The sequence below is a fragment of the Schistocerca nitens genome, chromosome 6, assembly GCF_023898315.1.
Source record: "Schistocerca nitens isolate TAMUIC-IGC-003100 chromosome 6, iqSchNite1.1, whole genome shotgun sequence".
NCBI lineage: Eukaryota > Metazoa > Arthropoda > Insecta > Orthoptera > Acrididae > Schistocerca > Schistocerca nitens.
This window is the reverse complement of record NC_064619.1, coordinates 52,891,529-52,904,821: the sequence shown is the minus strand read 5'-3', so window position 1 is coordinate 52,904,821 and position 13,293 is coordinate 52,891,529. Positions and strand designations below refer to the sequence as shown.

The 13,293-nt window shown below is 42.4% G+C and overlaps 1 protein-coding gene across 4 annotated transcripts in view; it reads right to left on the bottom strand.

The window, feature by feature from the left end:
• The window catches only part of LOC126263627 (F-box only protein 33), a 119,846-nt gene that overhangs the window by 76,001 nt on the left and 30,552 nt on the right, over nucleotides 1-13,293 (bottom strand). For all 4 annotated transcript variants that reach the window (XM_049960715.1, XM_049960717.1, XM_049960718.1 and 1 more), the window contains exon 2: nucleotides 2,701-2,935. In XM_049960715.1, the coding sequence (XP_049816672.1) occupies nucleotides 2,701-2,935 (235 nt within the window). The remainder of the gene's footprint in view (nucleotides 1-2,700; nucleotides 2,936-13,293) is intronic.

The window sequence follows — 13,293 nt, the reverse complement described above, 5'->3', positions numbered from 1 at the left end:
TAAAAATGGTTTGCTCCCCATTCAGAAACCTCATACTGTACTATTTTTACAAGAGCTATTTATATTATTTTCACATTTTTAAACTGATTGTATCTACCAGTATTCTTCATCTGAAAAATTGAAAAGTTTCGTAGAATCCGAAAAGTGTCATTCATGCAGAGTATGACTGGTTCAATATGAAGGACATTTCCCGACAGTTCACTTTAAGGTGGAAGTTTTTCATTGTGAGCAGTACCATATTCATGCAAAAATCTTTGGTAGTTCTTTGTGTTGTGCACAAAGTAAAATCATTAACTTCAGTTTTGGATGTCCTGGAGAAAAACACTGTTTCTTTCATGACGTGGGTGAGGTTTTTCCATCATTCGCCTTTGAAGTAGCTCTATTCTCTTCACTGATGATAACAATACTTCAAGACTATGTGCCACTTTCTGGTACACAGGACACATACTGTCGCTCTAATTTTCCTCCTTACTTCGAACGAAAGAAATAGCTTGAAACCATTGCAAGTTCACCTGCTGCTGATGATCTCTGAGGCATCTTGATGCGACATAATTACTGCAATGCAGACAATCAGATATTAGCAATAGCATACAGACAAAGCAAGGTCATAGGTATTGTTTCCAGCCACCTGGGGTAGACTACAGTACACAGAAATGCTGCACTCAAATTCACAATCTTGCATGTTACTAATGGCACAATCCAACAAGCAAATGACAGCTGTTTAATGTTACTCTTCATAAAATCTATATCAGTCTGTACAGTCACAGTGGTTGCAGCTTCTTAAAACAATGAACAAGATCTTCAAAACAAACCCACAGTTTCCACTGCCAGGATACTTTTATCCTAGATTTTCACAAAATCATCAGAACTTTATTTTGGGCTGACAAAAATTCTCTAACTTGACATTTCCACAACCAATACATGTGCCCATAACCTATTAATAATTTCATTAACATCGCATAAATATATTTCAAGCTATATAGTTTTAAAGTGAACAGTTCCTAGCGAAGACACGCAAAACCAGACAATCCTTACCACAATCTAATATATATTCAGCTTTGAAACCAAACTGCTCCATACAGCCTAACACAGAACAAAACAAGAAAAATATTTTTATATTTCCTTTTTCTGATAGGCCTATTGGTTCACTTGTAATCAAAGCCTAAACTTAGCTCCTTAATAAAAATCCTTTAATAGTGAAGTATATACATATGCATAAATCAAACAGCCTACCACCTCTTCCAATCAAGATTGAAAATGGAAAGGATGGATTGCTGCTCGCCAAATAGAGGGGATGTTGAGTCATAGATAGGCACAATGAAAAAATTAGTAGAAGTATACAAACTTTTGGACAAGATATTCCTCAGGAGTGGAATTCTCACAAATTCAAACAAAAACAACAGCAGGAACAATAGTACCACCACCAGACAAGAACAACTCTCATATGTAGCTATTGCCTCCGGGCACTATGGCCCATATGCAACAGCATCTGACACGTGCAGCAATCTGCTGGGATGGGTTGTGGACTTAAGGAGATAGCATGTCGTGGGAAGGTGTAATAAGGTAGGGTGGGTGAAGGTGGTAGTGCTGGCCATGGGAGGGTCCTGGGACATAGTGAGGACAGGATAGGATTGCTAGGTACAGCATCGGGGCACTGTACTGAAAGGGGGGGAACTGGGAAGGAACAGGGAGGGGGGGGAGAGAAAGAGTAGAGCAAATGACTTGTAGGTGCATAGGAGGAACACAAGTTGTATGCGTGTATTGCAATGTGAAGATGGAAGGGGATAGGCTGGTGAATGGCTGGCAGAGATCAGCATTGGTAAAGACCACAGGGGTTATGAGAACGAGGGATATGTTGTAGGGAAAGTTCCCATCTGTGCAAGTCAGAAAAGTTGGGGTTGGTGGGAAGACCCTAGAAGGCACAAGCTGTGAAGCAGTGAAAGTGAAGCACACTATACTGAATGTCATGTTCAGCAACTGAGTGGTCCAGCTGTCCCTTGACCACATCTGGTAGTGGCCATTCCTGTGGACAGACAATTTATTCATAGTCATGCCCACATAGAACACAACACAGTGGTTGCAGCTAAGTTTGCAGTTCACATCATTCTGGACTTTATGTTGTTTGAATCAAGGGTATCTGAGGCATTAGAAGAAGACTGAAGCCTTCGAAAGTTTTTATATCACCTTCCATCTGAGTTATATTCTCAGTCTCTGACTGATGATTTGTTGCTACAAAGTGTGACACAGCGCTTGAATTACTGCTCGTAAAGACCACCATAATAGGTATAACAACTTTATTCCACTATATAAAGGCTTGAACAACATTTGTTGAATTCTGCTGTATATCATCTCCCATTCCACACCAAAGATACCAAAAATTAAATAAACCTATCCACATTATTGAAGAGGAAACAAAGTTTGGGAAGGATGGAAACTTACTTGGTATATTTTCATTGACAGAAATGGAATGTTAGCTCAACTGAATAAGGAACCTTTCCACTGTGGCTTGTTTATGAAACTTGGCCAGCATGTCATTAATGTGATTCAGTAAAACCTAAATCAGTGTAACTGTGCACCCATTAATGTCTTAGTCTTGCCCAATAGGAGTACATGGACTTACAAAAATGCCACTTCACTTGGTTTCCAGGCTTAAATTAATTACTATTGTTATTAGCTAAGTATAATGAAACACACTGCTACCTGTAACATTTGGAAGGGCCGAAAGAGTGCTGGAGGCAGTTCATCCAGAAGGTAGCATTCAGGATCATCCTTGATTGAGGCGAGCCTCAAATGATGAAGAGAACGGGCATGATTCTGACCCAAGATATATGTAAGCTTTGATGCGTGTTGGCATATCTCCTCCAAGCAACCCAAATCCAGAAACTCAATACTGCGGCAGTTCTGCATCAGCTGTTGTAATGGCTTCATAAAGTGTCTGAAACAGAAGGTATATGCATTTAGTGAAAACATGACACACACACACACACACACACACACACACACACACACACACACACACACACACACACAAAACCCTACTATTTCAGAGTTAAGTAGCATTAAGTAACTGCTGAAAGTAGTTAACAGACAGCAAGCCAGAACAGTTCACTTTCACAATAACAGTTTATGTTTGATGCCTAGATCAGGATTTGTTAAGTTAATTGAAATTGCTGGAAGAATGGTGGTGATATTGCAAAATAGTTCTGGGCACATTTAGAAAACATTTATAGCAAACTGTGCAACAGTTACTGAGCCTTCATTTTGTATCTTAGGTTGGCATCATGATGATAAGCCAAGATAGATCCAGGAGCATACAAACAGTTACTTTCTCTTACTATACATGATCATAAGACAGGATACTGGGACAAAACACAATCAACCATGCACTGTACAATTGTTTGTGGAGTATACATGTACGTCAGGATCAATTATGACAAAACATCTCAATGAGACTACAATTTGGCAAAACCGGTAACTGTAAAGTGATGAATTGTTGAAAAATAAATGTTTATAAGTATACCTGTTCTTACTGCAAAACCAATTATGTGCATTCTTTTAGGCACAAATCATATTTAGTAGAGACTTCACAAATGAAGAATCAGTCCAAATATACAGATAGGGAATTCTTTTACTTTTGTGGATCAACAGTGTGTTACTTGTGTTATTGAACCTGTTAAGAATAATGGCATACATATATTGACTTACACCTACATCAATACACAAGCCACCTGACAGTGTGTGGTGGAGAGCACATCTGTTACCATTAACCGACCCCCAATCCTCCCCTTCCCTGTTCCATTCGCGAATGGCTGTTGGATTCTCTCTCTCTTCCATCAGTCCTTCCTGGAAGGGGTCCCAGACTGATGAAAAATACTCAAGAATCAGTCAAACAAGCATCCCACAAGCCACTTCTTTAGTGGATGAATTACATTTTCTTAAGATTCTTCCTATGAGTTTTAGTCTGGCACCTGATTTTCCTACTACTGTTTTATGTGGTCATTCCACTGAAGGTCACTCCAGGTAGATACTCAGATATTTTATGGTAGTTACTGTTTGCAGTGAGTTATCATCAATAATGTAGGGATATGGTAACAGATTTATTTTCTCATGTATTCATAGTATGTTATATTTATTTACAACCAGTGTAAACTGCCAGTCCCTGCACCATTCACCAAGCCTCTGTAGGCCCTTCTGCAAATTGTTACTGTCTTCTGGCATTGCTATCTTCTTATAGACAACTGTGTCATCCATGAACAGCCTGAAGAGCTCCCAACACATGTTACTAGATCATTTATACACACCATAAACAGTAATGGTCATACCACACTTCCTTTGGGTACTCCCACAATTACCTTTACATCTGTTGATTCTGCTCCATTAAGAGTGACATGCTGAGTTCTGTCTGCAAGGGTGTCCTGAACCCAGGCACAGATCTAGTCTGATACACAATAAGCTCCCATATTTTCACTAAATGGCAGAGCAGGACAGTGAAGTAACAAAACAGGGCATCAACCTGAGTGCCGTTGACTACAATGCTATGGATCTCATGGAGGAATAGAGCAAGCCGAGTTTTGCAGGCTCTCTGCTGTGGAATCTATGTTGATTTTTATAGAGTAGATTTCTCATTCTCCAAAAATGTCAATTCTCGGGCATAAAACATGTTCCAAAATCCTACAACAATAGACTGAAGCAAATGATATGCTCATCTGTCCTACAACCCTTCTTTAAAATAGGAATAACCTGCAGTTTTTCCATCTCCAGCAACCTATGTTAAACTGCTGCTAGAATGGCAGCTAGTTCATTCACATAAACTCTGAAGACTCTTACAGGTATCACACCTAGTCATGATACAAGACCACTACAAAGCAGTTGTAGTTATGTTTCCATTTTTTGATCAGTTATCTCAATATCCGCCATTTTGAGAAGCTTGTACATTGATTGAAAGAAGGTACCATATTATGATCTTCCTTGGTGAAACTATTTCTGTTGGCTGGTCGGGGCGGGAGAGGAGTGACCGGGGGGCAGAGGGAGGGTTGGACATCAAACAATGTCGTCATCAATCTCTCGATCCAAGGGTGATGCATCCGTAAGTAGAGACGTCCACCAAGAATGCTTTCTTATCTAGTTGGGAGAGCCATAACAGTAAAAGTGAGAAGGCTAAAAACGTAATGGTGATCATCTGTTCCATCAATACTCAAAGCAAGGTGAAGGAAATAGGAAAGTAAGCAACTGGTTGTCTCACTGGTTGTCCCACCCCACAGGTGTCCCACCCATGGTCCATTACAATCAACACAGCCTACCATTCAACAAAATGTGACACCCAGAATAGAAAACTGGGTGCGGCAGAAAGGAGCCGAGCCAAATCTGAAAGCAATTAAAACAGAGTAAAAGAGGGACAAAACAGTAGTCTGGTCACGGTGGTAGGATCAGGGACCCCTCCAGACCTAGCTTCCAGTAGGAGGCACCCCATTCCGAATCATTCTGACCCTGCTCTGGGGGTAGAATAAAACCTTGTAACTGAGAATGAAAACCACTTTCATGAAAGAAATCAAACAGCAGAAAATCCAGGATGGAATGTAACAATACCAGAGAAGGAAAGTTGCTACTCACTATATTGTGGAGATGCTGAGTTGCGATAGGCACAACAAAAAGAATCACACAATTATAGCTTTCGGCCATTAAGGCCTTTGTCAGCAGTAGACACACACACACACACACACACACACACACACACACACACACACACACACACACACACACACACACACACAAATGCAACTTGCACATCATCATGCGATTTACAGGCTAAGCTGCAACCACTGTGCTGCATTCTATGTAGGCATGATAACCAGCAAGCTGTCTGTCCGCATGAATGGCCACCGACAAACTGAGGCCAAAAAACAATTGGACCACCCTGTTGATGAACACACTGCCAAATATGATATCCCTCATCTCAATGATTGCTTCACAGCCTGTGCCATATGGATCCTTCCCACCAACACCAGCTTTTCTGAATTGCGCACGTGGGAACTTTCCCTGCAATACATCCTACGTTTCCGCAACCCTCCTGGCCTCAATCTTCGTTTGTCACTGTCCTCACCCATCCAGCCCCTCCCTGTTCCCATTCCAGCACTACACAGCCGTCATTTCACCACCACACCCAGTCTTTTAATTTTTTAAATTTCTCTCCTTTCTGCTACTTACCCCCTCCCCCCTCCGCACCTTCTCTCCTGCCCTCCATCTAAGCTGCAACACTTCACTGTCCACCATTCCCACCATACTATCAAATGGTTCAAATGGCTCTGAGCACTATGGGACTTAACATCTCAGGTCATCATTCCCCTAGAACTTAGAACTACGCAAACCTAACTAACCTAAGGACATCACACACATCCATCCCTGAGGCAGGATTCGAACCTGCGACCGTAGCGGTCACGCGGTTGCAGACTGAAACGCCTAGAACCGCTCGGCCACACCAGCCGGCCACCATAGTATCCCCCCCCCCCCCCCGCCTAATCCTTACCCCCCACCCAGTCACCACTCCCATCATGCTCTGGTGCTGCTGCTCACAGTGTGGTTTCAGTTCTCTGAGACTGCAGACATGTGCAAGTTGCGTTTGTGAGTGTGTGTGTACTGCTGACAAAGGCCTTAATGGCTGAAAGCTATAATTGTGTGAAACTTTTTGCTGTGCCTATTGCGACTCAGCATCTCCGTTTCATGGAAGAAACTGATATCAAAGTTCCACCACCCATGAGCTGTCCGACAATATTAGATGCAATGAGTCCAGAAGTCCCTACTTAGTACAGAGACCCAAAAGGACAGGACATTCCACCAAGACAAAAGCTAGTGTCTGTAAGGCTCCACAACCACAATCTGGAGGTGGCTCATTACACAAGAGAAAACTGGTGTAACCTGATATGACCAATACAGAGACAACATGGGACTGCAGATTCCTTTCGGGAAAAGCAGAAGGAAGAGCATCATGCTGCAGCGGTTTCCTTGGCTGTGTGAAGTTTGTTAGGTGAGGCAGTAGCACAGCAGATGTCATTACATTTCCAATCTAGCAGATATAGCAGATACCTCATGTGCTTCTGCAAATCTGCACCTGGGGTCAGCAAAGCAAATGGGGAGTAAGTGCTCCTCTAGCCAAACGGTCAGCCAGTTCATTCCCTGGGCTATCCACATGACTTGGTACCCATAGAAAGACAAGTGAGTGAAGACAAAAGGGTAACAAGAATAGCACTGGTCAATAGCCTGGAGATGCTAACCGAGTCAGTCCATATTAAATGGGCCTCACTTGCTTGTGTTTTAATAAGCTGGAGGACTCTGTTGATGGCTGTCAGCTCTGCTGTAAACACACTACATGCTCCCAGCAGTGAATAGCATTCAGTACTGGCAGCAGACATAAAAGCATGTCCCCTCCAATCAATTTTAGAGCCTACAGTGTGAAAGGTGGAAGCACCATGAAACTCTTTAAGAACTGGATGTAATTGGTGCCGGAAAGGCATGGGAGTGATCAAAACTTTAGGAGCTTGGAAGAGGTCATTTCTAATCTGTGGCCTGGGCACCATCCAAGGGGAAATGCATGGAAGGGGGGGGGAGGGGGGGGGACAGTCCCGGGAGGGGAGATGGAGATTTGGCAGAGGGAAGTGAGGTGCATTCCAACTGGTAATCCCATCGAAGGGCAGGTACCAGGAGTATGACACCCCTCGTATGTAAAAAGAATGTTTTACAGGGGATGAGCAGGGAATTGTCAGAGACCAAGAGCTGGTACCATCGAATCTGAAGGAGGAAGATACCCACTTCGGCAAGGAGACTGTCTACGGCACTAGTCCAAAAGGCACCGGTGTCTAGACACATGCCACGATGGTGGACGGGGTCTAACAGTTTTAAACCTGAAGGAGCCACCAAGCCATAAACCCGGCAACTGCAGTGCAGTCGAGAAGAAACCAGGGCCCAGTAAATACAGATAAGAGGAGCCCGATCCGCACCCCCAAGATGTGTGGGCACGGAAGCAGAGAGTGTTAAGTTTCCACCTGCTGTTAGTTTTCAGGTGATGAGTATCGGGCAGCGAGGCCAGCTTTTTATAAAAAAGGAGACCCAAGAAATGGGACTGTGGTACAATACTGAGATGATGGTACAGAAGTGGAGTTCTAAGTCTGAATGAACCATGGTATGACGGCAGAAATGCATAACTGACATTTTTGAAGGAGAGGTTCGGAAGCTACATGAAAGAGCCCATGCAGAGGTCCATCAGATGGTACCTCAACTTTAATACAGAACAACCAGTGGGATGAAAACAGACTAATAACAATCGGCATGGAGCCCTGAAAAGCCCCAGTTGTTGAGGGAGAGTAAACTATGACAATGCCAAGCAGTGTCATACGCCTTATGCAGATCAAAAAAAGCTGTGACAAGATGTCTGTCTTTACGAAAAGCCTGTCGGACAGTTCTTCCCAACTTAAGTCTACCACATCACACACTACAATCCACAACTCATCTTGTCACCCCACAGCCCACAAAATGGCAGCATTCCACTACATGTTCAATAGAGCTATCCAACTACCATTCTCTGAAGACTTATGTGTACAAGAAACTGAAATAATAAAACAAACAGCTATTGCAAATGGTTATAACAACTCCTTAGTAGACACCCTCAAATGCTCAATAATGGCAAAGCAATCATAACACACACAAAAAAAAGAAAATAACATCTTCCATACAATCCCCTTTCTAGGTAACATTTAATATCAGATTGCCAATGGCTTCAAATGAAAAGGCATAAGCATATCCTTTACCACAGACAACAAGACTGGACAGAAGTTACCCCACCTCAGCAGCACACAAAACCCACTTTATCACTCACATGTGTGTGCAAAACTGAATGTTTGGACTGTGACTGCTTCTACATAGGCCAGACAGGCAGATTCCTTCAAGAACACAGGGCAGCACTAAAAAACAATAAAATACCATACATCAGCAATAGCCACCCACCTGCATGAAACCAAATGCCATGTTAACAACACAAGTGTCAGAATCCTACACATCTCACCAAAAGGCAGAAAATTAAGACATCCTTGAAACACTCCAAATATACAAACACCAAACAAAACAACCTGAATGCGTCTTAAATGACAAAAATGACAATATTGACAAAGTTGACACAGATGGGAGGTAAAGTACATGGAGTATTGGGATGTGATGGGCGTCTGCAATCTGGGCATGTGACGCTGGAAGTACAGCGGGGAGACATATGGCCAAACTTCCAGCACTTAAAGCACCGCATTGGGGAGGGGATAGAGGGCTTTACATCATACCGCTAGACCATCACCTTGACCTTCTCGGGCAATGTATCACCCCCAAAGGCCAAGACGAAGGCACTGGTGGCAACCTTATTATCCTTCGCACCCTGGTGGACACTTTAATATCCACAACACTATGTTCTAGCCACAAGATGTCAAAATGAACTAAGTGTACAAACTTCAACAAATATGATCGATACTACATATAAAAAGGACTGTATCGTGTAAAAATGATGATAATGATTTCATTATTTCTGTAATAATTTAATTTCTGTGTGAATTAAAACTATTATCAGAGAACTACATTCATAGACAACAACAATTATAATCTTTTTTGTTATCTGTGGTAATTGTAGTTAAGTTGTTCTTTCTGTGCTAACCGATGAACTGTTCCGACATGAGACGTGTGAGGTCTTTAAAGAGAAAGCCTGTAACTATATTGTTAATTATTATTTGAAAAAATACAGTCGCTATTGTCTAGATGTGGATTTCTATTTATTTCAATTGTAATCCAATCTAATTAATGTTTTTATGTGTTAATTTTCAGCTCCGCAATTAGGAGCGCAACCATTAACGATAGTTACTTACAGCGGAGTTTACTAATAGCTGGAATAAAGAATATGACATATTTTTCATTGAGAGTAATTTTAAATGCTAAAGAATAGAAAGCAAAAGGCTTAAGGACTTTTATCTAAATATATTAACTTGATATAAAAGGAATCGAGAATAAAAACAGTCAAATTGACTATCGTCTGTCTGCCGCCATCTTAGCAAAAATATCTCCGCGGTAGTTTTGAATCGAGAATTTTAACAAACATAAATATTGTTAGATATAAATGAATGGAAATAAATGTGCACCGATGGTGACAAATCTACTTTAAAAGACAGAAATCAATTCAGATTGAATCTTTAAAACAGAATTCAACTCAGATTGAATCTTTAAAAACAGTGTTCACAGCACATTACGTAATATCAATTTCTTATTTGTCAATGTACGAAGTCTCATTATTTCAGACGATTTACATGAAGTATTTTAATAGGAGACATACATCAGTGTTGTGCACGGGTAGTATTTTGAGACTAAATGTTCCCTTGTGCTAGAGAAAAGTGCTTCCATCTTAAGAAACAGCTGTGTAAAATCTGATAAATGATGTGCAATTTAGTGCCACTCACAAAACTTTACAGACAACATTTCAACACGTCAAGAGGAGATTTCTTTAGCAGAGTAAAAAAGTAGTAGCCAGGATAATCATTTTTGAGATCAAACGACAAAGATGATGAGACTTACCAAACGCTGGCAGGTCGATATACACACAAACATACACACAAAATTCAAGCTTTCGCAACCAACCGTTGCTTCGTCAGGAAAGAGGGAAAGACGAAAGAATGTGGGTTTTAGGGGAGAGGGTAAGGAGTCATTCCAGTCCCGGGAGCGGAAAGACTTACCTTAGGGGGAAAAAAGGACACACACACACACACACACACACACACACACACACACACACACACACACCCATCCGCACATACACAGACACAGGATTGGAATGACTCCTTACCCTCTCCCTTAAAACCCACATCCTTTCGTCTTTCCCTCTCCTTCTCTCTTTCCTGACGAAGCAACGGTTGGTTGCGAAAGCTTGAATTGTGTGTGTATATGTTTGTGTGTCTATCGACCTGCCAGGACTTTCGTTTGGTAAGTCACATCATCTTTGTTTTTAGATATATTTTTCCCACGTGGAATGTTTCCCTCTATTATATTCGTATCATTAATTTGAACCCAACAATTACGTTTGTTATTGTCACTTGCATTTCGAAATCTTTCCTGTCATCTTATTTTCTCTTTCTGTTTTTGCAAGTAGTTTCACTTTGTATTCACCTTCTCTTTACCGAATCTACCATACAATTTTATCTCGCCTATATATACTCGATAATACGTAACCCACTTCCAAACCATAATCAAAATTTTTTTTTTTCCGCTTTCAACAATACCACTGCCACAAAATCCACCGTTTCCAGTTCACAAACAGTTCCATTCAGCTATTAAACAGCCATCTCGGCCAGTTCTAATAACTTTCGTTTTTTCGCTATTTTTCCATTTCCGTTTTTTCCTACATCACTGATCTTTTTTAGCCGCTTCCCACAGGTTTTAACGTCATTATTTCTTTGTCAGACAATTGTTAGCCTCATTTTCACAATCTGCCACCACTAAACCACTCCTTTTAATACATTTACACACAGTTTTTCCGAAATTTTCCCGAATTGCTCCAACCTTTAACGTGTTTTGGCGGCAACACAACCACATAACCTTTGTGCACATTGTTGTCTACCAACCCAAGCTCACCACAGGATCAACATAGCCCAGCTATAACCAACACTTTTTCGCCTTTTTTCACACCAGATCTCCAGTTGCTTTCTAGTTCACCTTATCTCTCGCCATATATTTTTATTTTTATTTTCATTTTCATTTCAACCTCATGTTGGGATGGATATGTGTGTGTGTGTGTGTGTGTGTGTGTGTGTGTGTGTGTGTGTGCGCGCGAGTGTACTGGCACGTCGATAGACACACAAACAAACACAAACATACACACAAAATTCTAGCTTTTGCAACCAATGGTTGCCCCGTCAGGAAAGAGGGAAGGAGAGGGAAAGACTATAGGATTTGGGTTTTAAGGGAGAGGGTAAGGAGTCATTCCAATCCCGGGAGCAGAAAGACTTACCTTACGGGGAAAACAGGACGGGTATACACTCGCGCGCGCGCGCACACACACACACACACACACACACACACACACACACACACACACAAGCAGACATATTTAAAGACAAAGAGTTTGGGCAGAGATGTCAGTCGAGGCGGAAGTGCAGAGGCAAAGATGATGTTGAATGACAGGTGAGGTATGAGTGGCGGCAACTTGAAATTAGCGGAGATTGAGGCCTGGTGGGTAACGGGAAGAGAGGATATATTGAAGAGCAAGTTCCCAGCTCCGGAGTTCCGATAGGTTGGTGTTGGTGGGAAGTATCCAGATAACCCGGTCGGTGTAACACTGTGCCAAGATGTGCTGGCTGTGCACCAAGGCATGTTTAGCCACAGGGTGATTCTCATTACCAACAAACACTGTCTGCCTGTGTCCATTCACGCGAATGGACAGTTTGTTGCTGGTCATTCTCACATAGAATGCATCACAGTGTAGGCAGGTCAGTTGGTAAATCACGTGGGTGCTTTCACACGTGGCTCTGCCTTTGATCGTGTACACCTTCCGGGTTACAGGACTGGAGTAGGTGGTGGTGGGAGGGTGCATGGGACAGGTTTTACACCGGGGGCGGTTACAAGGATAGGAGCCAGAGGGTAGGGAAGGTGGTTTGGGGATTTCATAGGGATGAACTAAGAGGTTACGAAGGTTAGGTGGACGGCGGAAAGACACTCTTGGTGGAGTGGGGAGGATTCATGAATGATGGATCTCATTTCAGGGCAGGATTTGAGGAAGTCGTATCCCTACTGGAGAGCCACATTCAGAGTCTGATCCAGTCCCGGAAAATATCCTGTCACAAGTGGGGCACTTTTGTGGTTCTTCTGTGGGAGGTTCTGGGCTTGAGGGGATGAGGAAGTGGCTCTGGTTATTTGCTTCTGTACCAGGTCGGGAGGGTAGTTACGGGATGCGAAAGCTGTTGTCAGGTTGTTGGTGTAATGGTTCAGGGATTCAGGACTGGAGCAGATTCGTTTGCCACGAAGACCTAGGCTGTAGGGAAGGGACCGTTTTATGTGGAATGGGTGGCAGCTGTCATAATGGAGGTACTGTTGCTTGTTGGTGGGTTTGATGTGGACGGACGTGTGAAGCTGGCCATTGGACAGATGGAGGTCAACGTCAAGGAAAGTGGCGTGGGATTTGGAGTAGGACCAGGTGAATCTGATGGAACCAAAGGAGCTGAGGTTGGAGAGGAAATTCTGGAGTTCTTCTTCACTGTGAGTCCAGATCATGAAGATGTCATCAAT